Below are 23,788 nucleotides of genomic sequence, written 5' to 3' on the forward strand. Positions count from 1 at the left end.
GCCACAACTAGAGAAAGCCCACACACAGCAACGAAGACCGAACGCAGCCATAAATAAATAAATAAACAGGCAAGCAAGCAAACATAAAATCCTTTGGGGAGTTGGTTAATAGTTAACTAGGTGTTGTCCAGTGAAAGGCAAAGTTGCATGAAAATGACTAGATACAGACTTCAATGAACTAGGTATTCTTGGGCCTCGTGGTCTGTTTCTGAATATTCTCCACATATTTACCCAGGGTGCACATCATCAATGCCTTTCATGGGCAGTGAGTGGATTTTTGTCCATTGTGACACTTATGTGTTTACTGCTATGGGCTACCTCTCTTTGTCCAGGAATGGGGCTGATCCCAGCTCTGTTCCAAGGGAAGGGTTGGGGGAGTATCTGTGTATTAAATGACTCATTTGAATGGATATCTACTCTCTGCTCTTTTCCTGGACTGTTGTTGTTGTTGTTGTTTTAAGAGCTTTATTTTCTAGGTTGCTTTCCCTCCAGTGACTTTTTTTTTTTTAATATTCATTCATTTCTTTATTTGGCTACGCCGGGTCTTAGTTGTGGCATGTGGGATCTTTGTAGCGGCACACAAGAACTTTGGCTGCAGGATCTTTAGTTTCAGCGTGTGGGATCTAATTCCCTGACTAGGGATCGAACACGGGCCCTCTGCATTGGGATCGTGGAGTCTCAGCCACTGGACCACCAGGAAAGTCCCCTGGACTGACTGTTGATGCTAGTTCAGAGGTCACAGGAAAGAAGAGGCTAATTAACAAATTTCCAGAAAAAAACACTAAGGAAAAGCGCAGTAGTTGATGTTTATATGGCTTGTCTTTAGATAGGCCTTTTTAGTGCTTTCCTTAATTAAGAGTGGGTAAGGATAATTAAGGGAGTTGCAATGATCCTTGCAACTGAAGGTCAGCCAGGCGTTGATGAGTACTTAAATTCTACTTATGCACATATCCTTATGTAATTGCAAAAACAAAGAGAATGTACATTTAAAATCTATTAGTGCTGGACTTCCCTGGCAGTCCAGTGGTTAAGACTCTGGGCTTCCAATGCAGGGGGCACAGGTTCAATCCCTGGTCAGGGAACTAAGATCCCACAGCGTAGTCAAAAAATATTTTTTTAAAAAAATATTAGTGCTGCTTTCAAAACGTACTTATTTACATTCCCACCGGTAGCATGTAGACTTTTGCCAGTGTGATTGGCCATGACACAAATTTTCTGCTTTAATCTGTGATTCTTCAGCATCTTTGTGCGTGTATGCCAATTTATATGCCCTTCACATTTCTTCATGTCTTTTATCTATTTATCAGTTAGGTTTTTTATTTCTATTTTTTTTTTTATTTTTGGCTGTGTTGGGTCTTCATTGCTGCGCGCGGGCTTTCTCTAGCTGTGGCAGCTGGGGGACTACTCTGCGGTGCGCAGGCTTCTCATTGCGGTGGCTTCTCTTGTTGCAGAGCACAGGCTCTAGGCGTGCGGGCTTCAGTAGTTGTGGCGCACGGGCTTAGTTGTTCTGCGGCATGTGGGATCTTCCCGGACCAGGTCTCAAACCTGTGTCCCCTGCATTGGCAGGCAGATTCTTAACCACTGCACCACCAGGGAAGCCCGCAATTAGGTTTTTTATCCTTTTTCTCTTAATGTTTTCTAAAAGCTCTGTGTATATTGGTTACATTAACTTTTTGTTGTATATTTAGAAATATTGCTCCCAGGTTGTCTTTTAAATTTCAACCTTACACATACATAAGATAGATTCTATAGCATACGTTACTTCAAGTGTTTCTCTAAGTTGTTTAAGCAAAGTCTTGGTTTACATTTTAGATTTGTCTGTGATGGCTGTTTAAAGAAGACTGCACGAACTAGAAAAGAAAATAAGTTTTCTGCTAAAAGTAAGTTTCATTCTTACAGGTAAAATTTGGCAAAGCTTCACTGAAGCATAGTTAAAAATAAACATCCAGAATGAATTATTTTGTTTCAACATTATTTGAAATTTTAAAAAAATTTTTTAATTAATTAATTTTTTGGCTGCATTGGGTCTTCGCTTCTGAGTGGGGGCCATTCTTCATTGTGGTGCGCAGGCTTCTCATTGCAGTGGCCTCTCCAGGCGCGCGGGCTTCAGTAGTTGTGGTTCACAGGCTCTAGAGCGCAGGCTCAGCAGTTGTGGTGCACGGGCTTAGTTGCTCCACGGCATGGGGGATCTTCCCGACCAGGGATCGAACCCGTGTCCCCTGCATTGGCAGGCAGATTCCTATCCACTGCGCCACCAGGGAAGCCCCTGTTTGAAATATTTAACCAAAGTTAAAACCAAATAATTTTTCCATGATGTACTTAAAGTTGAACTGTAATGTAGTTTTTGGTGTGAAAATCATTAGACCTAGTTATTTATAGGAAGGAGGATATATGTTTTTCTTGTTCCTGCACGTATCCTGATGGAGGCCAGATGTGGAAATACTTTCCCAGAATTGCCATCTCATGAATTCCCTCAAACTGATTCCCTCAGTTTTGTGTATACCCTTAGTCGGGACTGCATTTAGACCTGTCTGATCTTTTCAGTTGGGTGGGGATGGCAGTCAGTTTTAGTTTTGTAGAATGATGCCTTTGCAGTTTTTTGCTGATCTACAGGTTGCTTTTAATCCTCTGTAAAGCTTATCAAAGCACCCGACAGTTGTTTAATATTACTGCAATTGAGGCAAAGTGCATATGAGTGTTTGTTCTGTTTTTTGACTCTTCTGAAAAGGAAAATTTTTCAAAATAAAAAGTTGGGGAAAATAACATTTAAAAAGTATTAACTACCCTGCTTGCTTTAACTGCACATATACTGAAATCAGAATGATATAGAGATGATTAGCATGGCGCTCTGTAAGGATGATAGACTCGTAAAGGGTTCCACATTAAATCTTTTTTTTAAGTATTAACTAGATTGCTAACTTAACAAAATCTAGCAAGTAATCTTGTTAGTATTGAAAAAGCAGAAATGAGATTTGGTATTGAAACTTAAGACTGATAGTAATAAATTTGCACCTTAGATACTACTGAACTTTTAACTTTTAAATTCTTAGGGTTGCCATCTACCAGGCTTGGCACCTTTCTGGAGAATCGTGTGAATGACTTTCTGAGGCGACAAAATCACCCTGAGTCAGGAGAGGTCACCGTTAGAGTAGTTCATGCTTCTGACAAAACTGTGGAAGTCAAACCAGGCATGAAAGCAAGGTACCTCATAATTTCCCCTTTTCTTTGTGGATCCACAGTTGCTCCTACACAGTTACTGTTGATGAATCTAATCTGAATGAAACGTTGTGGTCTTTCCCTCCAACATGAATTGTATAGGTTTGTAGACAGTGGAGAGATGGCAGAATCCTTTCCATATCGAACGAAAGCCCTCTTTGCCTTTGAGGAGATTGATGGTGTTGACTTGTGTTTCTTTGGCATGCACGTTCAAGAGTATGGTTCTGACTGCCCCCCGCCGAACCAGAGGTAAGACTTTACTATGGCTACTTTCTAATTTGCGTGGGAGTTTGAAGTTATAGTAAGGTAAACAAGCATAATGGACAAGAAAATATTTGATGTGCTTGTTTTGGAAATGCAAGTTTTCAAGTGTGTAGTATTGAAGTAAAACAAAACTAGAAAATACTGCTCTTGTGTGGTCATAGTAATAGGGAAAGGGATGTGAACAGCAGCTTAAAACACAAAATGACGACTTTTCAGAAAATGTAATTAAGTTTAGGTTGTTTCAAGTACCTTGCTGAGATGTACGTGAAAGAATGTCATACAAATGAGGTAGAATATGGTTTAGAATTCTCCATTTCCAAAATAGTATAAAGGCCAGAATAAGAGTGCTGCCAGAATGTTTGGATTGCTCAATACTGACTGATTATACTGTGTCTCAGGCCCTGCTAGGTGCTGAGACTGTAATAGAGCCACAGGCCCACAAAACCCCCCGACGGGTTCACAATCTAGTCATTTACCTAAATAACTGTAATATTGTGTGATAAGCATTAAAAATGACAAGGTCAGCAAAGGGCACAGAAAAGAGAGAAGGTGTTTTTAGCCACATCAGTAGGAACTCGTTGCGTGACTTGACCTGGCTTCTTTCTCCTCGTTTGGTATAGGAGAGTTTACATATCATACCTGGACAGTGTTCATTTCTTCCGTCCTAAATGCTTGAGGACTGCAGTCTATCATGAAATTCTAATTGGGTATTTGGAATACGTCAAGAAATTAGGGTAAGCATAAAAACAAATGCAAAACAACTTGTTTAATTAGTTTTAAACTAATCACCACTGATATTATGGTGAGATATACATGCAAATATGTGACTTTTGGTCTTTTTTCCTCAACTTTGGCTTTCATCTAATGGAACTATAATTTGGAGACCCTTGGTTAATTTTGCCAGTGGGAAAGAAAATGGATATTTTGACCGTAGTTGCACCCATCCCAGATTTATTTTGTTCAGTTAAGCTATTAGGTACAGTTTGATTTGAAGGGCCAGAACCTTAACCTGCACTTGGTCCTTTTGCACCTGAGTATCAAAACCAAAATCACACTAAGGTCTGGGGATAAAAAAAAATTCATCAGACTGGTTCCTTACCTTCAAGGTATATATGTACTTGAGAATATTTAGCACCTCACCTTGCAGGTTATTCCTTTTAACAGTTTGCATTTCATTTAGCCCTCCTGCTGACATGGATTCATTTTCCTTTGCATTGTAGCTTTTGTTTGGTCTTTAAATGCAAATTTGGGATTTTTTTGATCCAGGGTTATGCCTAGTTCTGGCCTGGAAGACTTTTTTTTTTTTTTTTTTTGGCTGCGTTGGGTCTTCGTTGCTGCGACCGGGGGCTACTCTTGCGTTGCGGTGTCTAGACTTCTCATTACGGTGGCTTCTCTTGTTGCTATGCGCAGGCTCAGTAGTTGTGGCTCATGGGCTTAGTGGCTCCACGGCGTGTGGGATCTTTTAGGACCAGGGTTCGAACCCGCGTCCCCTGCATTTGCAGGCGGATTCTTAACCACTGTGCCACCAGGGAAGTCCCTGGCCTAAGACTTTTGGTCTGATGTGGATTGCACACTTCATGTTATCTCGGGGAAATTATTGGTTTCTGTACTGACTCCATTTTGTAGTTTAAAGTATAACATTCTTTCTAGGATGGGTGATCTTTCTCTTGAATGTTCCTTCTCTTTGTGTTGTTAGGTATACAACAGGGCATATTTGGGCATGCCCCCCAAGTGAAGGAGACGACTACATCTTCCATTGCCACCCCCCCGACCAGAAGATACCCAAGCCCAAGCGACTGCAGGAGTGGTACAAAAAGATGCTCGACAAGGCTGTATCCGAGCGAATTGTCCACGACTACAAGGTCAGGAGGTGGGGGGGATGATAGAACTGTGGCTTGACTAATCCTGCTGCTCTGTATTCTGCTCTTTTTACTATCTTAACAGAAATCTCCTGTTTGTTCTCCCTCTTCCATGTAATTTGTAAAATTAAGCTAATTTGATAGCGGGTGTTTTCTTTCCTGAATTACTAAGATGAGTGGATCTGGCAAAATATTTAATAGCCATTTGTGATTGTAGGGTATCCCATGTTAAGAAACTTGAACTACTAAATATCTTATCTGTTTTTACTCATGGGGAGGAAAACATGAAATGGGTGTTTTCCTAAGCAGCCCAGCAAATCATTCTTTAACCATGTGGTTTCCAGTAATTGTAATTGGGGTTGTTTTGAACATATTTCTCAGTAGGAACTGCTGATACTTCAAGGGTGTGTGCAAGGCGGGCGTGCCTCCTGTCGCACTGCGTTCTGTCTCAAGAGTGGTAGAAGCCACGGTGTGAATGATGCTGGCTTTGCCATTGTTCCTGACAGGATAGTTTGCCACTTGGTTATGTAAAGGCAGATAATTTCCCTGTCCTCGTGGGTAGAGGAAAGAGGAACCAGAAATACTGATTTCAGACCAGACCTTTCACTGTTTGTGACACTAAATGTCTCCCCGGACATCAGACTTGGGTATAAAATCTCTGCCATCTTCCAGAAGACACATCTGATTCTTCATGTTTCTTGCATCCGTTAGCTATGACTGCTTCTGTATAATAAACGTGTTTTTTTTTAATATATAAATTCCTATTTGTACACGGATATTTTCACAGGATATTTTTAAACAAGCTACTGAAGATCGATTAACAAGCGCGAAGGAATTGCCTTACTTTGAAGGTGATTTCTGGCCCAATGTACTGGAAGAGAGCATTAAGGAACTGGAACAGGAGGAGGAAGAGAGAAAGCGAGAGGAGAACACGAGCAACGAAAGCACAGATGTGAGGGCTTTGCATTTCCCTTTCCAGCCTCTACCTATTCTCATGTATAACCCAGAAGTGAGCTTAAGTTTTCAACATGGTCTTAAAGCTCTCAGCTCTTCAAGTTGGGCAAGAAATATTGGCGTAGATAAGTTACTGTGGTTCTAGTTGAGTGGTTTTAAGCCTTTTTTAGCATCAGACCTCTTTCTTTTAATATATAAATTGATTGATTGGCTGATTTTGGGTCTTCGTTGCTGTGCACGGGCTTTCTCTAGTTGTGGCTAGCAGGGGCTACTCTTTGTTACGGTGCATGGGCTTCTCATTGTGGTGGCTTCTCTTTGTTGCAGAGCACAGGCTCTAGGCACGTGGGCTGCAGTAGTTGTGGCTCGCAGGCTCAGTAATTGTGGCTCGCAGGCTCTAGAGCACAGGTTCAGTAGTTGTGGCGCACGGGCTTAGTTGCTCCGCGGCATGTGCGATCCTCCCAGACCAGGGCTCGAACACTTGTCCCCTGCACTGGCAGGCGGATTCTCAACCACTGTGCCACCAGGGAAGTCCCAGACCTCATTTTTTAAAAATATTTATTTATTTGGCTCCGCAGAGTCTTAGTTATGGCATGCGGGACCTACTTCCCTGACCAGGGATCGAACCCGGGCCCCCTGCATTGGGAGCACGGAATCTTAGCCATTGGACCACCGGGGAAGTACCAGACCTCATTTTTATTTTTTTTTTTTTTTTTTTTGCGGTACGCGGGCCTCTCACTGTTGTGGTCTCTCCCATTGCGGAGCACAGGCTCCAGAAGCGCAGGCTCAGCGGCCATGGCTCACGGGCCCAGCCGCTCCGCGGCATGCGGGATCCTCCCAGACCGGGGCACGAACCCGTGTCCCCTGCATCGGCAGGCGGACTCTCCACCACTGCGCCACCAGGGAAGCCCCCAGACCTCATTTTTAAATGGAATCTTGGATTTCTAGTAATGGAAGACTGAGGAAATTACCCATCTAGAGCATGGGGTTGGTAAACTTTTTCTGCAGAGGTCTAGATTATGAATATTTTGGCCTTGCAGGTCATATATTGTCTCCAGCACATTCTTTTTTTTCTGTTTTTTCTTTTTTTCTTTAAACAACACTTTATAGATATAAAAACCATCATTCTTAGCCATACAAAAACAGGTCTGGGGAAAAAAAAAAAAAAAAAAAACAGGTCTGGGCCAGAGTTTGCCAGTCCCCAAACAGAACCTATGTTGTAGAAGGATCATCTGAGGAGCTTTTCCTTGTCATTTATTTCCCCATAGTTTATCTAGATTGCCCTTGCTGAGTCTGAACTATTAAAGTCACCCTTAAATAGTCTAATAAAAACCCTTTACAGCCTGCAGTTTAAACTCCTCGACTGAACGTTTTTCAAGTTTTTTTTTTTAATAGTAGGCCCATAAAATTCTAGAAAGTGAGCAGAAGGAAATGTAGCCAAGGCCTTTGGCTCCCTGCTCCTGTGTGCACTTCACTACCCCACACTGCCACTCACTCCTTGTTCTTGTCCTCAAATCTGGGATAGCCTGGGTCCACCTGAGGTGTCTCCTTGGTCTGCGGGGTTCTTCTGGCCAAAAAGCTAAGGCTGCCATTGTCTTAACGAAGAGACATTAGTGGAGACATTCTTCACTGGGAGAAAATAAGTGCAAAAACGTTAGTAAACTTTAGTTTACTGTAAATAACAGCTTTAAAAAAGAGAGGAGGAATGAAGAGAGCAGATGGTGTAAGGTGGAAGGTTATGATCTCTAGTTTCAAAAATGGAGTCTTAAAAAAAAAAAATGGAGTCTTTTTACCATTATTTTTTCTTAAATCTCTTAACAAATAGTTAACATTTTCTCGTCCTCTTGTGCTAACCTGCAGGTGACAAAGGGAGACAGCAAAAATGCTAAAAAGAAGAATAATAAGAAAACTAGCAAAAACAAGAGCAGCCTGAGTAGGGGCAATAAGAAGAAGCCAGGCATGCCCAATGTATCCAATGACCTCTCGCAAAAACTGTATGCCACCATGGAGAAGCATAAAGAGGTAAGATATAGCCACCAAGCATGGAAAAGAACAGGGCAGGATTTCTCAAAAGCTCCCCACCGTGGTTGGTATTTATGACGTGAGCACCAGACCATTTGAAATTCAGAAGGAAGAAAATCATTTGAGGGGAAAGAAGGCAAAAAGAGGATGGCTAGAGTGGGTGCTGAGAATAGGAAACGTAAGCCGTCTTTGATTTGTAGCTGTTATAAAGCTAGATGGTGCTGGGAAAGTGTAAGCATAGTTTGTCTGACCCTGTTGTTTGTGATCCTTTTATGTTTGTATTTCTGTCCGTTGTTCAGGAGATTGGCTTGTTGGGTATCTTTATTGTTTTGTTTTAGACCAAGCTCCTTAGAACTCCATTTGGCCACTCCACTTTGTCTGTAATGGAACTTTGGCAAAATGAATGAATATTTGCGGAACTGGGAAGTGTAGAGAATTGAAGAAAAGTTAAACTTTCATATATGCACCTGTAACACCTTCTCAGCAAAGTTAAAACTTTGAATTATTTCATTATTTAAATTGCTTTATTGTTGTAGGTAGCTTGGGAGTAAAACTGGGTGTGTTGGACTTTTTCTCCCCAACGTCATCATTGCTAAGATGAGGAGTCTTGAAGGGTAATTCATGTCAGTTTGTTGTTGTTGTTGTTTTTTAACATGTATGACTCTGTTCAGACATCATAGTCAAGTTCTTATAGGAAGAGGCCATTATGTGGAGAGGGGACTTGAAGTCTTGGTTTAAGGTGTGGATGCCTCACTTAGATAATGATTGTCAGCTGTTTTGAGCAATATATAGTGTCACAGAATTCTATCATAACAGCAGTTGGGGAAAGCCCTTAGAGTATGTCATAATAGGTGTGACTTAAGTTGTGGATACATCATCTGAAGAAGATGTGGGTAGTAGTCACCTGTTAGGAGTTAGAATCTAAGGTCGTCAATTTAGGTTAAATTCAAGTATTGTCTTAGCTCTAGGGTGACATACAGTGGAATCAGTCATAATGGTTGTTATTGGATGGTTGGCCATAGTGAAGATTTCCTAGGGAGTCACCAGATGGTTTTATCTGCCCCTCTTTTGAATGGGTTGCTGCAGACATTCCCTACTTGTTAGATCAGGCATTTTCAAAATGCTCTTCCTTGCTTTATGAGTGCTTTCTTTGAGCCACAATGTCACACCCAGTATTACAAGGTCACACACACATCACGGTCCTCCCTTGATGTTTTTAACTTTCGGCATCTGTTTTTATATGTCTTTAGTCAGTGTGTGCACTCTTGTCCTATGTTTTCTTTTTTTTGTTTTTTTCAAGTTTTTGTTTTTGGCCACACTGTGTGGCATGCAGGGTCTTAATAGCTCCCCGACCAGGGATTGAACCCACGCCCCCTGCAGTGGAAGCACGGAGTCTTAAGCACTGGACTGCCAGGCAAGTCCCTGTGTTCTTTTTCTAGACTCTTGTTTTATGCCAGCATTGCTGCCCAAGTATATAACAAATGTTACTGCCAGTTTGCACAGATTTTCAGCCTCTGAAAAACTGGTAGAATATAGTGGGCAATATAGCAGTTACAAGTTCTTGATCTCTTGAAGGTTCCATTTTACATTTTATTATTACATATATAATCCGAGCTTCCTCTTGCAGCCTTTACACCAGTGGTTATGGGAATTAATGGTGGTTGTGTGTCTTTAAACTTCAGTGAACAAACTTCAACTTTTGCTGTTTCTGTAGCAAGGATGAAGGAGGTTTTGCTTTTTTAATTTTCCCACCCCTACCAACTTTTTTTTTCCTCCAAACTTACAGGAAAGTTATATAGAAGGTGCCCTCCCATAGCCTTCACTTAGATTCACCAGCTGTTAACATTCTGCTACATTTCCTTTATCTTTATTGCAGCAAGTCCCTTCTAGGAAGGAGGGCGTTTTCTGTGGGAGCGCGCTGTGGCTTCACGCTCAGGAACCTCGCCCGCTGCTGCCGTCTCGGGCCTGCTTCTCCTGCTCCATGCCGAGTCGCCATGTTTTGGTTCCTGGCCTTACTTTCTTAACATGACATGGAAGACTCCAGCCCAATTGTTTATAGAATGTCCCTCAATTTGGATTTTTCTGTCTCCTTATGATTAGAGTCAGGTTAAATCATGGATTGTATCTTAAAGTAGACCACTTTGAGGCAGAATGTCCACTGTACGGTGCTGTACCCGACCAGTCTTCTTTTGAAAAAATTATTGAATGAGGTAGAAAACATAAGATGTAGATTCTTTAGGCCCATCGTAGACAAGTCCCAGAGAAGAGCACAGAGGTAGTGAAGCAGGAGAAAGAGGGCCATGTCGTGTAACCTTGCGAGGTGGTCATAAAACTAAGCTAGGTGTCCTGGCCCCCCAGGTGCACAGCCTGGCCCACCCGTCCGCGGCATCTGGTCCAGTGCCCCGTGGTGCTCTAGCGCCAGAGTCAGGATGAGACTGTCTGTTTTGCAGGTCTTCTTTGTGATCCGTCTCATCGCCGGCCCCGCCGCCAACTCCCTGCCTCCCATCGTTGATCCCGACCCCCTCATCCCCTGCGACCTGATGGACGGGCGGGATGCCTTTCTCACCCTCGCAAGGGACAAGCACCTGGAGTTCTCCTCACTCCGAAGAGCCCAGTGGTCCACCATGTGCATGCTGGTGGAGCTGCACACCCAGAGCCAGGACCGCTTCGTCTACACCTGCAACGAGTGCAAGCACCACGTGGAGACGCGCTGGCACTGCACCGTGTGCGAGGTAGGCCCCTGGCAGGGGAGGGGCGGGGGGGCTTCCAGGTGCCTGAGATGCGATTCAGACAGAGGTTATGCAGGCCTGGAGGGCCTTCCTGGGCTCCGGGGCCACTGGTGAGTAACCAGGACGGGGTGGGTGGGGCCTGGTCTCAAATCTGAGTAGTTGATTAGAGGCTTTCTCTAAAACGGGGCTTTTTAGCCCAAGCAGAGTATGTAACTACTTTTGAATGACTTTAATCCTGGAGAGTTGACCTGCACCTATGTCTTCCCCCAGGATTATGATTTGTGTATCACCTGCTATAACACTAAAAACCATGACCACAAAATGGAGAAACTCGGTCTCGGGTTAGATGACGAGAGCAACAACCAGCAGGCCGCGGCCACCCAGAGCCCGGGAGATTCCCGCCGCCTGAGCATCCAGCGGTGCATCCAGTCTCTGGTCCACGCCTGCCAGTGCCGAAATGCCAACTGCTCCCTGCCCTCCTGCCAGAAGATGAAGCGGGTTGTGCAGCACACCAAGGGCTGCAAGCGGAAGACCAACGGAGGGTGCCCCATCTGCAAGCAGCTCATCGCCCTCTGCTGCTACCACGCCAAGCACTGCCAGGAGAACAAGTGCCCCGTGCCCTTCTGCCTCAACATCAAGCAGAAGCTCCGGCAGCAGCAGCTACAGCACCGGCTCCAGCAAGCCCAGATGCTCCGCAGGAGGATGGCCAGCATGCAGCGGGCTGGCGTGGTGGGGCAGCAGCAGGGCCTGCCCTCCCCGACGCCTGCGACCCCGACCACGCCCACCGGCCAGCAGCCGACCACCCCGCAGACACCCCAGCCCCCCTCCCAGCCCCAGCCCACCCCTCCCGCCAGCATGCCGCCCTACTTGCCCAGGACTCAGGCTGCTGGCCCGGTGTCCCAGGGCAAGGCAGCCGGCCAGGTCACCCCCCCGACCCCTCCGCAGACTGCTCAGCCACCCCTCCCAGGACCCCCTCCTGCAGCGGTGGAAATGGCGATGCAGATTCAGAGGGCAGCCGAGACGCAGCGCCAGATGGCCCATGTGCAAATTTTTCAAAGGCCGATCCAGCACCAGATGCCCCAGATGACGCCGATGGCCCCCATGGGTATGAACGCACCCCCCATGGCCAGAGGTCCCGGCGGGCATTTGGAGCCAGGGGTGGGGCCCACAGGGATGCAGCAGCCACCACCATGGGCCCAAGGAGGATTGCCTCAGCCCCAGCACCTGCAGCCCGGGATGCCCAGGCCAGCCATGATGTCAGTGTCACAGCATGGTCAGCCCCTGAACATGGCTCCCCAACCGGGATTGGGCCAGGTAGGTGTGAGTCCTCTCAAACCGGGCACTGTGTCTCAACAAGCCTTACAAAACCTTCTGCGGACTCTCAGGTCTCCCAGCTCCCCCCTGCAGCAGCAACAGGTGCTTAGTATCCTTCACGCCAACCCCCAGCTGTTGGCTGCGTTCATCAAGCAGCGGGCTGCCAAGTACGCCAACTCCAATCCGCAGCCCCTCCCCGGGCAGCCCGGCGTGCCCCAGGGCCAGCCAGGGCTGCAGCCCCCCGCCATGCCGGGCCAGCAGGGGGTCCACTCCAGCCCCGCCATGCCGAACTTGAATCCCATGCAGGCGGGCGTCCAGAGGGCCGGCCTGCCACAGCAGCAAGCGCCACAGCAGCAGCTCCCGCCGCCCATGGGGGGGATGAGCCCCCAGGCTCAGCAGATGAGCATGAATCATAGCACCATGCCGGCGCAGTTCCGAGACATTCTGAGGCGGCAGCAGATGATGCAGCAGCAGCAGCAGCAGCAGCAGGGAGCGGGGCCAGGAGTCGGGCCTGGGCTGGCCAGCCACAGCCAGTTTCAGCCACCCCAGGGCCTGGGCTACCCTGCCCCCCAGCCGCCGCCGCCGCCGCCCCGGATGCAGCAGCACATGCAGCACCTGCAGCAAGGGAGCGGGGGCCAGCTGGGCCAGCTCCCCCAGGCCCTGGGGGCAGAGGCAGGAGCTGGCCTGCAGGCCTATCAGCAGCGACTCCTTCAGCAACAGATGGGGTCACCCGCTCAGCCCAACCCCATGAGCCCCCAGCAGCATATGCTCCCGAGTCAGGCTCAGTCCCCGCACCTTCCAGGCCAGCAGATCCCATCTCTCTCCAATCAAGTGCGGTCTCCCCAGCCTGTTCCTTCTCCGCGGCCACAGTCCCAGCCCCCCCACTCCAGTCCTTCCCCACGGATGCAGCCTCAGCCTTCTCCACACCACGTTTCCCCACAGACCAGTTCTCCACATCCTGGACTGGTCGCTGCCCAGGGCAACCCCATGGAACAAGGGCATTTTGCCAGCCCGGACCAGAATTCGATGCTCTCTCAGCTGACTAGCAATCCAGGCATGGCAAACCTCCATGGTGCCAGTGCCACGGACCTGGGACTCAGCACCGACAACTCAGACTTGAATTCAAACCTCTCACAGAGTACACTAGACATACACTAGAGACACCTTGTAGTATTTTGGGAGCAAAAAAATTATTTTCTCTTAAGACTTTTTGTACTGAAAACAATTTTTTTGAATCTTTCTTAGGCTAAAAGACAATTTTCCTTGGAATACACAAGAACTGCGCGGTAGCTGTTTGTGGTTTAAAGCAAACATGCGAAATGAACCTGAGGGGTGATTGATAGAACACAAAGAATCTATTTTTGTTATGGCTGGTCCCCACCAGCCTGGTTTTTTTTTTCCTTGTGTGTTTGGTTCAAGTGTGCACTGGGAGGAGGCTGAGGTCTGTGAAGCCAACCACATGCTCCCGCCTTGCACCTCCAATAGGTTTTATTATTTTTTTTAAATTAATGAAAATATGTAATATTAATAGTTATTATTTACTGGTGCAGATGGTTGACATTCTTCCCTATTTTCCTCACTTTATGGAAGAGTTAAAAAAGAACATTTCTAAAACCAGAGGACAAAAGGGGTTAATGTTACTTTAAAATTACATTCTATATATATATAAATATATATAAATATATATTAAAATACCAATTTTTTTCTCTGGGTGCAAAGATGTTCATTCTTTTAAAAATGTTTAAAAAAAAAAAAAGGAAAAAAAGTCCCCTCAAGTCAACTTTTGTGCTCCAGAAAATTTTCTATTCCGTAAGTCTGATCGTAAAAACTTCAAGTATTAAAGTAATTTGTACATGTAGAGAGAAAAATGACTTTTTCAAAATATACAGGGGCAGCTGCCAAATTGATGTATTATATATTGTGGTTCTGTTTCTTGAAAGAATTTTTTTCGTTATTTTTACATCTAACAAAGGAAAAAATTAAAAAGAGGGTAAGAAACAATTTCAGTGGGATGATTTTAACATGCAAAATGTCCCTGGGGTTTCTTCTTTGCTTGCTTTCTTCCTCCTTACCCTGTCCACCCCCAAAACACACACACACACACACACACACACTTTCTGTAAAACTTGAAAATAGAAAGCAAAAACCCTCAACTTGTAAATCATGAGATTAAAGTTGATTACTTATAAATATGAACTTTGGATCACTGTATAGACTGTTAAATTTGATTTCTTATTACCTATTGTTAAATAAACTGTGTGAGACAGACACCTGACTTTGTTTCACTTCTTGCATCTTTATCTTAGAATGCCTCAGTTTGCATGCTTGATGTGTAGGATTCAGGTTGGTGAGGGGGGGTGCAAGCACTAGCTTACAGCCCTCCCTAACTGTTACGTGAAGTGATTTTGTGACAAAATAGATTTTAAAAAACAGATTTTGGTAAATTTGTCCAAAGTTCAGGGGAAAACACAAATACCAGCTAAATGTTATCAATTGGAATTGATACTAATTAGCCTTTATCAGCTTGATACAGGTCCTTCTTCTGTGGTCCCCTGTGGATAACCTCATGGTCTTCCAATCACCCTCATCTTACAGGGCTAAGAATGAGCACCTAAGAGGGGTCATATCTGCCTAAGTCACAAGTAACTCCTTGAAAAAGCACTTGGAGCTGGGCTGACAGTACATCCCTATTCTCTGTTACACTTTGTTTTTGCTACCTGCCAGTCAGGAAATCGTCAGGGGAATGAGGCTGTAGGAAAGGAAACCGTGTGGAAATAAACCCAGGAGGCCGAGAGAGATGACAACGCAGAGTCTGATACTGTGCTGGGCACTGAAGAGAGGTTACCAGTCCTCCCTCGAACTGAACATTACATCGGCTTTGAACAAGTTTGAAAACTCAGAAGAATACTGAGAGTGAGCTGCTCTGGCATCGTTCGGCAGGTCTTCCTTGTTACTGTCACGGAGCTTCTACACTGACTATGTTCGATCATCTGCTGAGGGCTAAAGAAGACTCTCTTCAAGTACCATAATTCAGACTCCTGTTTGTCCTTTCCACTATTTTACACTGTCTCAGGAAAAATAACCAGTACCTCCATGTGCGGTGAACCCGCACACTAAGCATTAATCGGCGCCCACCCCAGAAGATGTTAACAGGTGTCCACCTGCCTCAGGTCAGTGGTCCAGCAGATGTACGTGCAGCACCTGTGTCCTGTGCCAGGCCAGACAACACGCGTGGACAGGGTGCAGCCCTTCCCTCAGGCTAGCCAGCTCGAGATCTAGAAGAAAAGACAGAATGACGCTTAAACAAGATAAAAGAGAAAAGTGTTCAGTGGTCTACGCAGGGGACACAGGCAGCAGGGGTAAAAGCTTCTGGCTGGTGGGAATCGGGAAGTTTTCCGGGAAGGGTAGCATGAAACTGGACCTTGTGGGGGAGATGAATGGGAAGCGGTGGAGAGGGGTGAGGAGGGACCCTGCCCAGAGGAGTGAAGACTCAGATCCTAGTGGGAAAACCAGCTTCAGGTCCACTTGACTGAGACCAGAGAGAAGATGCTGAGTGCCTGTTACAGAAAGGGCCCCATAATGGTCCCCACAACTAGGGGCCCAGGGTTGATCTGAGCCCTCAAAAGGGAAATAGTTAGGATTCTAACCCATTTCCAAGCAGTAAATTCCCAGCGTTCATAGTCCTAGGCTCTTTGGCTAAAGACAGCTGGACTGAAGTGTTAACGTTTTCACCCCAGTGTGGCAAGGAGAAAGTGGGGGCAGAAATTAAACGGGGAGGGGAAACAGGCTGTCCTCGCCAGGCCAGAGGCAGTGCTAAGGAGGGGGAAGATGTGAATTAATCCACAGTCAGGAATACAGGAAGGTGATTTCGATGTTTATGTGTATTTGAAAATTATCACAATGAAAAGTTCAGAAGCGCTAAAAGGAGCCCCAAGTTTCCAGTTGGGCTGTTTCTGAGACATCAGTCTAGGAAATGAGCCCAATGGGGGCCAAGCAGCAGCCAGGTGCTTTTTCATTTACTTAGCTCACTGAATCCTCAAAAACAGCTCCAAAGACTGACAAATGAGAAAAGGGCAGCTCAGATGTGTACTCAAGGTCACACAGCCAGAGAAAGCCAAAGGTCTGCTGGATTCCAAAGCCTGCCTTCCCCGTATCCTGGCTCTCTCTCACTGTACAGAAGCCCTTGTGACACAGGGCCCTATTCCAACCAAATTCAAAATACAGACTAAAAACTGAAAGGGGGAAAAAACAGGAATCATAAAGGTATGTTCCAGGCTTCTTTTCCAACCAAAGAACCTAATCTCTAGACACATGGTTTTCCGAAATGTTATGTTCATGATGAAGTCACCCTGCTTAAACAGCACACAGGCCAGCATCAAAAAGAATAAAATGTTTAGGAATAAATTTAACAAAAGAAGTACAAGACTTGTACGTTGAAAACTATAGAACATAATTGAAAGAAATTAAACACCTAAATAAACAAAAAGACATCCTTGTCCACAGATCAGAAGACTGGGAAGGGACTTCCCTGGTGGCACAGTGGTTAAGAATCCGCCTGCCAATGCAGGGGACACCGGTTCGATCCCTGGTCTGGGAAGATCCCACATGCCATAGAGCAACCAAGCCCGTGCGCCACAACTACTGAACCTGCGTGCCAGAACTACTGAAGCCTGCACGCCTAGGGCCTGTGCTCCACAACAAGAGAAGTCACCGCAATGAGAAGCCCGCGCACCGCAATGAAGAGTAGCCCCCACTCGCCACAACTAGAGAAAGCGCGTGTGCAGCAACGAAGACCCAACGCAGCCAAAAATAAGTTTATTTTTAAAAAAAGAAGACTGGGAAGATCTAACACTGTTAAGAAAGTACAGGCATGCTTTGTTTTTTTGTTTTTTGTTTTTTTTTGCTGCACCATGTGACACGTGGGATCTTAGTTCCCTGACCAGCGATCGGACCTGAGTCCCTGGCATTGGAAGCACGGAGTCTTAACTGCTGGACCGCCAGGGAAGTCCCCTGCCTTGTTTTATTTTGCTTCACTTTATTGCACTTTGCAGATACTGGTGGTTTGGGGTTTTTTTTTTTTGGCCACACTGACACGGGGTCTTAATGTGGCATGTGGGATCAAACCCAGGCCCGCTGCATTGGAAGCACTGAGTCTGAACCACTGGACAACCAGGGAAGTCCCTGACGTTTTTTCACAAACTGAAGGTTTGTGGCAACCATGCATCAAGCAAGTCTACCAGCACCATTTTTCCAACAGCATTTGCTTACTTAATTTCTGTGTGTCACATATTCGTAATTCTCCCAATATTTCAAACTTTTTCAGTATTATTATTTTTTCTATGGTGATCAGTGATCTTTGATGTTACTATTGTAACTGTCTTGGGAAACCACGAACTGCGCCCATCTAAGATGGCAAACTTGATCAATAAATGTATGTGATCTGACTGCTCCACAGACTGGCCGTTCCCCCGTCTCTCTCCCTCTCCTCAGGCCTCCCTATTCCTTGAGACACAACAATATTGAAATCAGGCCAATTAATAACCCTACGATGGCCTCTGAGTGTTCAAGTGAAAGGAAGAGTCGCACATCTCTCACTTTAAATCAAAAGCTAGAAATGATTAAGCTTAGTGAGGAAGACATGCCAAAAACTAAGATTAGGCTGAAAGCTGGCCTCTTGCACCAAACAGACAAGTTGTGAATGCAAAGGAAAAATACTTGAAGGAAATTTAAAAGTGCTACTCCAAGGACTTCCCTGGTGGTCCAGTGGATAAGACTCTGCACTCCCAATGCAGGGGGCCTGGATTCAATCCCCAGTCGGGGAGCTAGATCCCACATGCATGCCGCAACTAAGACCTGACGCAGCCAAATAAATAAAATTTTTTTAAGTTCTACTCCAATGAACACACAAATGATAAGAAAGCGAAACAGCCTTATTACTGGTTTGAAAAAAAAAGTTAGTGATCTGGAAAGAAGATCAAATCAGCCACAACATTCCCTCAAGCCAAAGTCTAATCCAGAGCAAGATCCTAACGCTCTTTAATTCTAGGAAGGATGAGAGAGGTGTGAAAGCGGCAGAAGAAAAGTCCGAAGCTGGCAGAGGTTGGTTCATGAGGTTTAAAGAAAAGAAGCCACCTCCATGGCATAAAAGTACAAGGTGAAACACCAAGCTGATGTAGAAGCTGCAGCAAGTTGCCCAGAAGACCTAGCTAAGATGATTAATGAAAATGGCTACACCCAACACTTTCAATGCAGATAAAACAGTCTGATATTGGATGAAGACACCATCTAGGATTTTCATAACTAAAGAGGAGAAGTCAGCAATGCCTGGCTTCACATCTTCAAAGGTCAAGCCGACTCCCTTGTCAGGGAATAACGCAGCTGATGACTTGAAGTTGAAGCCAATGCTCATTTACCATTCTGGATTTTCTAGGGCCCTTAAGAATTAGGCTAAATCTACTCTGCCTGTGCTCTATACATGGAAAAACAAAGCCTGGGTGATAGCACATCTGTATACAACATAGTTTACTGAATATTTTAAGCCCACAGTTGAGACATACTGCTCAGAAAAAAGAACCCTTTCAAAATAGTACTGCTCATTGACCATGCACCTGGTCACCCAGGAGCTCTGATGGAGATGTAATGAGATTAACATCCTCATGCCTGCTAACACCCGTTCTGCAGCCTGTGGATCACGAAGTAATTTCTACTTTCAAGTCTGATTTTTAGGAACTACATTTCATAAGGTTGTAGCTTCCATAGACAGTGATTCCTTTGATGGATCCAGGCAAGGTAAACTGAAAACCTTCTGGAAAGGATTCTCCACTCTAGCTGCCAATAAGATTCATGGCAAAAGGTCAAAATATCAACATTAACAGGAGTTTGGAAGAAACTGATTCCAACCCTCGTGGATGACTTTGAGGGTTCAAGACTTAAGTGGAGGGCTTCCCTGGTGGCGCAGTGGTTGAGAGTCAGCCTGCCGACGCAGGGGACACGGGTTCATGCCCCGGTCTGAGAAGATCCCACATGCCGCGGAGCGGCTAGGCCCGTAAGCCATGGCCGCTGAGCCTGCGCGTCCGGAGCCTGTGCTCTGCAACGGGAGAGGCCACAACAGTGAGAGGCCCGCGTACCGCAAAAAAAAAAAAAAACTCAATGAAACAAGGCAAACAACTCAATTTTTCAAAATGAGTAAAAGATCTGGACCCTTCATCGAAAAAGACATACAAATGGCAAATAAGCATAGGAAAAGAGATTCAACATCACTAGACATTAAGAAATGCAAATTAAAACCACAATGAGATCATCACTACACACCCATTAGAACGGAGCGGAAAAAACGGTAATACTAAGTGCTGGTGACAATGTGGAACAATTGGAACTTTCACACATTGGTGTGACAAAATGTACAACCACTACAAAAATCAGTTCGTCAAGTTTCTTGTAAGGTTAAACATACACTTATCTTATGACTCAGCAATCCTACTTCTAGATACTTACCCTAGAGAGAGGAAAACTTATGTTCACACAAAAACCTGTATGAGAATGTCTGCAGCAGCAGCATTATTCATTATCACCAAAAACTGGAAATTGGAATTCGTGTACTTTTTTCTCTCTCAAATATTTTTTAAATGTGGTAAAATATGCATAACATAAAATTAAACATCTTAACCATTTTTATGTGTTATCATTCAGTAGTGTTAGATACATTCACACGGTTGTGCACCCAACGTCCAGAACACACTTCATCTCGCAAATCTGAAACTTCTAGGGTTTTCATCTTTGGGGTTTTTTTGCCACAGCATGCAGCATGTGGAATCTTAGTTCCCCGACCAGGGATCGAACCCGAGCCCCCTGCATTGGAAGCGCAGAGTCCTAACCACTGGACCACCAGGGAAGTGCCCTGAAACTTTTAGTTTTTCGAAATACTGGATACTGTTTTCCACAGTGGCTGTTCCCCCATTTCACATTCCTAGTAGCAGCAAAAGCATTCTAATTTCTCCATAGTCTCGTCAACACTTGTTATTTTCCTTTTTTTTCTTTTTACTATTTTTATTTTGCACTATAAAAGACACTACCAACCAGTAACATACTGCTTTTCTTCACATTCAAAAAACACTTGTTATTTCCTCTTGCGGTTCTGATTTGCATTTCCCCTAAGAATGGTGTTGAGCACTCTTTCATGTGCTTGTGGCCATTTGTATATCTTCTTTGGAGAAATATCTATTCAAGTCTTCTGCCCATTTTTTTTTTAACTTTTTAAATTTTTTTATTTCTTGGCCGCAACACGCGGCTTGCTAGGGATCTTAGTTCCCCGACCAGGGATCGTAACTGTGCCCCCTGCAGTGGAAGTGTGGAGTCTTAACTACTGGACCGTCAGGGAAGTAAGTCCCTCCTTTGCTCATTTTTTAATCAGGCTAATTGGGGTTTTTTTGTTGAGTTGTAGGAGTTCTTTACATATTCTGAAATATTAATCCCTTATCAGATACATGATTTGAAAATATTTTCTCCCACTCCATAGGTTGCCTTTTCACCCTGTTGGTTGTGTCCTTTGATGAAAAGAAGTTTTTAATTTTGATGTAGTCCAGTTAATGGATTTTTACTTTTGTTGCCTGTGCTTTGGTGTTATATCCAAGAAATCACTGCTGAATCAATGTCATGAAGTTTTCTCCTGTTTTCTTCTAAGAGTTTTACAGTTTTAGTTGTTAGGTCTTTATAATTAGATCACTTAGGTATTTATAGTTACATCTCTGAGGTCTCTTAGTTCTTTCGTCCATTTTGAGTTAAATTTTGTATATGTAAAGGTAAGGGTCCAACTTCCTTTTTTTTTTTTTTTTTTGGTATGTAGAGATCCAGTTTTCCCAGCACTACTTGTTTTTTCTTTTAATTTTATTTATTTAAATTAATTTTTATTGGAGTATAGTTAATTTACAATACTGTGTTCCAGCACTATTTGTTGAAAAACCTTCTTTCCCCATAAAATGGTCTTAGCATCCTTGTTGAAACTCATATGATCATATTCAATACATGCATGGGTTTACTTCTGGGCTCTAGTCTGCCCTCTATTCTATTGGGGAGTGTCTAATGAGGATGGTGTTTCAGTTTGGGAAGATGAAAAAGTTCTGGAGATAGATGGTGGTGATGGTTGCACAATAATATGAAGGTACTTAATGGCACAGAACTGTACACTTTAAAATAGTAAATCTGGGGCTTCCCTGGTGGCTTAGTGGTTAAGAATCCACCTGCCAATGCAGGGGACATGGGTTCAAGCCCTGGACCAGGAAGATCCCACATGCCGCAGAGCAACCAAGCCCGTGCGCCACAGCTACTGAGCCTGCGCTCTAGAGCCCGCGAGCCACAACTACTGAACCCACGTGCCACAACTACTGAAGCCTGCGTGCCTAGAGCCCGTGCTCCGCAACAAAGAGAAGCCACTGCAATGAGAAGCCCGTGCACCGCAAGGAAGAGTAGCCCCCGCTCACCGCAACTAGAGAAAGTTCACTCACAGCAATGAAGACCCAATGCAGCCAAAACATAAATTAATTTAAAAAAATAAAATGGTAACTTTTTTAAATGGTAAATTTTATGTGTATTTTTGCCACAATTTTCAAAAATTTTAATGAAACAAAGACATTTTCAGAAAAGCAAAAGCTGGGATAATTTGTAACCAAGAGACCCTTACTCCAAGAAATGCTACAGAAAATTCTTCAGGCTGGAGGGAGAGATAACAATTCAGGTCCACAAAAAGGAAAGAAGCACATTGAAAATGGCAAAATGTGGGTAAATAAAAATACTACTGTTCTTTCTTTTCTTAAATTTTTTTAAAAAATCAATTGCCGGGCTTCCCTGCTGGCACAGTGGTTAAGAATCCGCCTGCCAATGCAGGGAACACGGGTTCAAGCCCTGGTCCGGGAAGATCGCACATGCCTCAGAGCAACTAAGCCCGTGCGCCACAACTACTGAGACTGTGCTCTAGAGCCCACGAGCCACAACTACTGAGCCCGCGAGCCACAACTACTGAGCCCGCATGCCACAACTACTGAAGCCCGCACACCTAGAGCCTATGCTCTGCACGCAACAAGAGAAGCCCCTGCAATGAGAAGCCCGCGCAACACAACGAAGAGTAGCCCCCGCACACCACAACTAGAGAAAGCCCCATGCACAGCAATGAAGACCCAATGCAGCCAAAATAAATTAATTTAAAAAAAAAAGTTTAAAAAAAAAATCAATTGCCTTTTTAAAGTAAAAATAGTAGTGGATCACTAAGTTTATATCATTTATAGAAGTAAAATAAATGACAACAGTACAAAGGACAATAAAGGTGTAAATACAATGATACTGTTGTAAAGGTTTCGTTAAACGTGAATCAGCTGTGATGAATTAAGGACGGATACTGTAATCCCTAAAGTAACCACTTAAAAAATGATCAAAGAACTGGCTAAAAAGTCAATAGAAGAAAAAGAATGAATTACTTAAAAATAACTAACCCAAACAATCCAGGAATGGAGAAATAAAAGAACAAAAAACAGAGGGGACAAAAAGAAAACAAATATCAAGATGACAGACTGGAATCCAATCATATGAGTGATTACATTAAAGGTAAATGGAATAAGCATCCAATAAAACTGATGAATCTCTTGATTCATTAAAGAGAGAAAACATAAATCACCAACAACAGTAATGAAAAACAGGACATCTCTACAAAATCTACAGAATAAGATGAAATTATGAATAACCTTACGCCAATATGTTTAACAACTTAAATGTAATGGATAAATTTCTTGAAAAATATAATTTACCAAAACATACAAAAACATAAAATATATGAATAGTTCAAGATCTATAATAAAGAAATTGAATTCATAATTAACAACCTTCCCACTCGAAAACTCCAGGCCCAGATGCTTCATTGGTGATTACACCAATTTTTTTTTTAAGAAGTTGAATATTTTATTATTAAACTGTTTCTTATTTTCCTGCAAGGCTGTTGCTTCACTGTATAAAAATAGCACCAGCAAACAAAGTATATTGCAAAATTAAGACAGTAATGTTCTTCACTGGACACTATACAACTAACAAACTTTTCTCCACTGTCATTTATTTCCAGTGGCAAGTTCATTGAGTATTTTGACCCAAATCCAGGGACGGCTGTAAGCAAGTTACAATATTATATAAGGTTAAGATAACAATGTTATCCTTGAATTACATAATTTTTGTAACTAGTTTTACCACAGATAATTTCAGGAATTCTGAGTATTATAACTGGAGACTAGCCTAAAAATCACAGGGTGTTGTGAAAAAGATGTATAGTGTTTATCTGAAATCATTAGGAAGTTAAGGGGTATTTTTTTCAGGCAACATTGTTGCAAGCAGTTTCTTTTGCTAAAAGTTGCTTTTTAAAAATCCACCACTAATTTAAGACAACTATGCTAGGTTAAG

General features: G+C 44.0%; 1 protein-coding gene and 1 non-coding gene across 2 annotated transcripts in view; both read left to right on the forward strand.

The window, feature by feature from the left end:
• The window catches only part of EP300 (E1A binding protein p300), a 74,721-nt gene extending 60,098 nt beyond the window's left edge, over positions 1-14,623 (forward strand). Inside the window, exons 23-31 of the mRNA XM_067698199.1 lie at positions 1,813-1,880; positions 3,051-3,201; positions 3,319-3,465; positions 4,101-4,214; positions 5,177-5,342; positions 6,127-6,291; positions 8,151-8,312; positions 10,763-11,044; positions 11,312-14,623. Of these exons, the coding sequence (XP_067554300.1) occupies positions 1,813-1,880; positions 3,051-3,201; positions 3,319-3,465; positions 4,101-4,214; positions 5,177-5,342; positions 6,127-6,291; positions 8,151-8,312; positions 10,763-11,044; positions 11,312-13,513 (3,457 nt within the window). The 3' untranslated portion in view covers positions 13,514-14,623. The remainder of the gene's footprint in view (positions 1-1,812; positions 1,881-3,050; positions 3,202-3,318; positions 3,466-4,100; positions 4,215-5,176; positions 5,343-6,126; positions 6,292-8,150; positions 8,313-10,762; positions 11,045-11,311) is intronic.
• Positions 2,790-2,892, forward strand: LOC137203038 (U6 spliceosomal RNA). The gene has a single exon (XR_010932870.1). It is a non-coding gene; the product is annotated as a U6 spliceosomal RNA (small nuclear RNA).
• Positions 14,624-23,788: the final 9,165 nt, after the last annotated feature.

Source organism: Pseudorca crassidens, chromosome 11 (genome assembly GCF_039906515.1).
Source record: "Pseudorca crassidens isolate mPseCra1 chromosome 11, mPseCra1.hap1, whole genome shotgun sequence".
Taxonomy (NCBI): Eukaryota; Metazoa; Chordata; class Mammalia; order Artiodactyla; family Delphinidae; genus Pseudorca; species Pseudorca crassidens.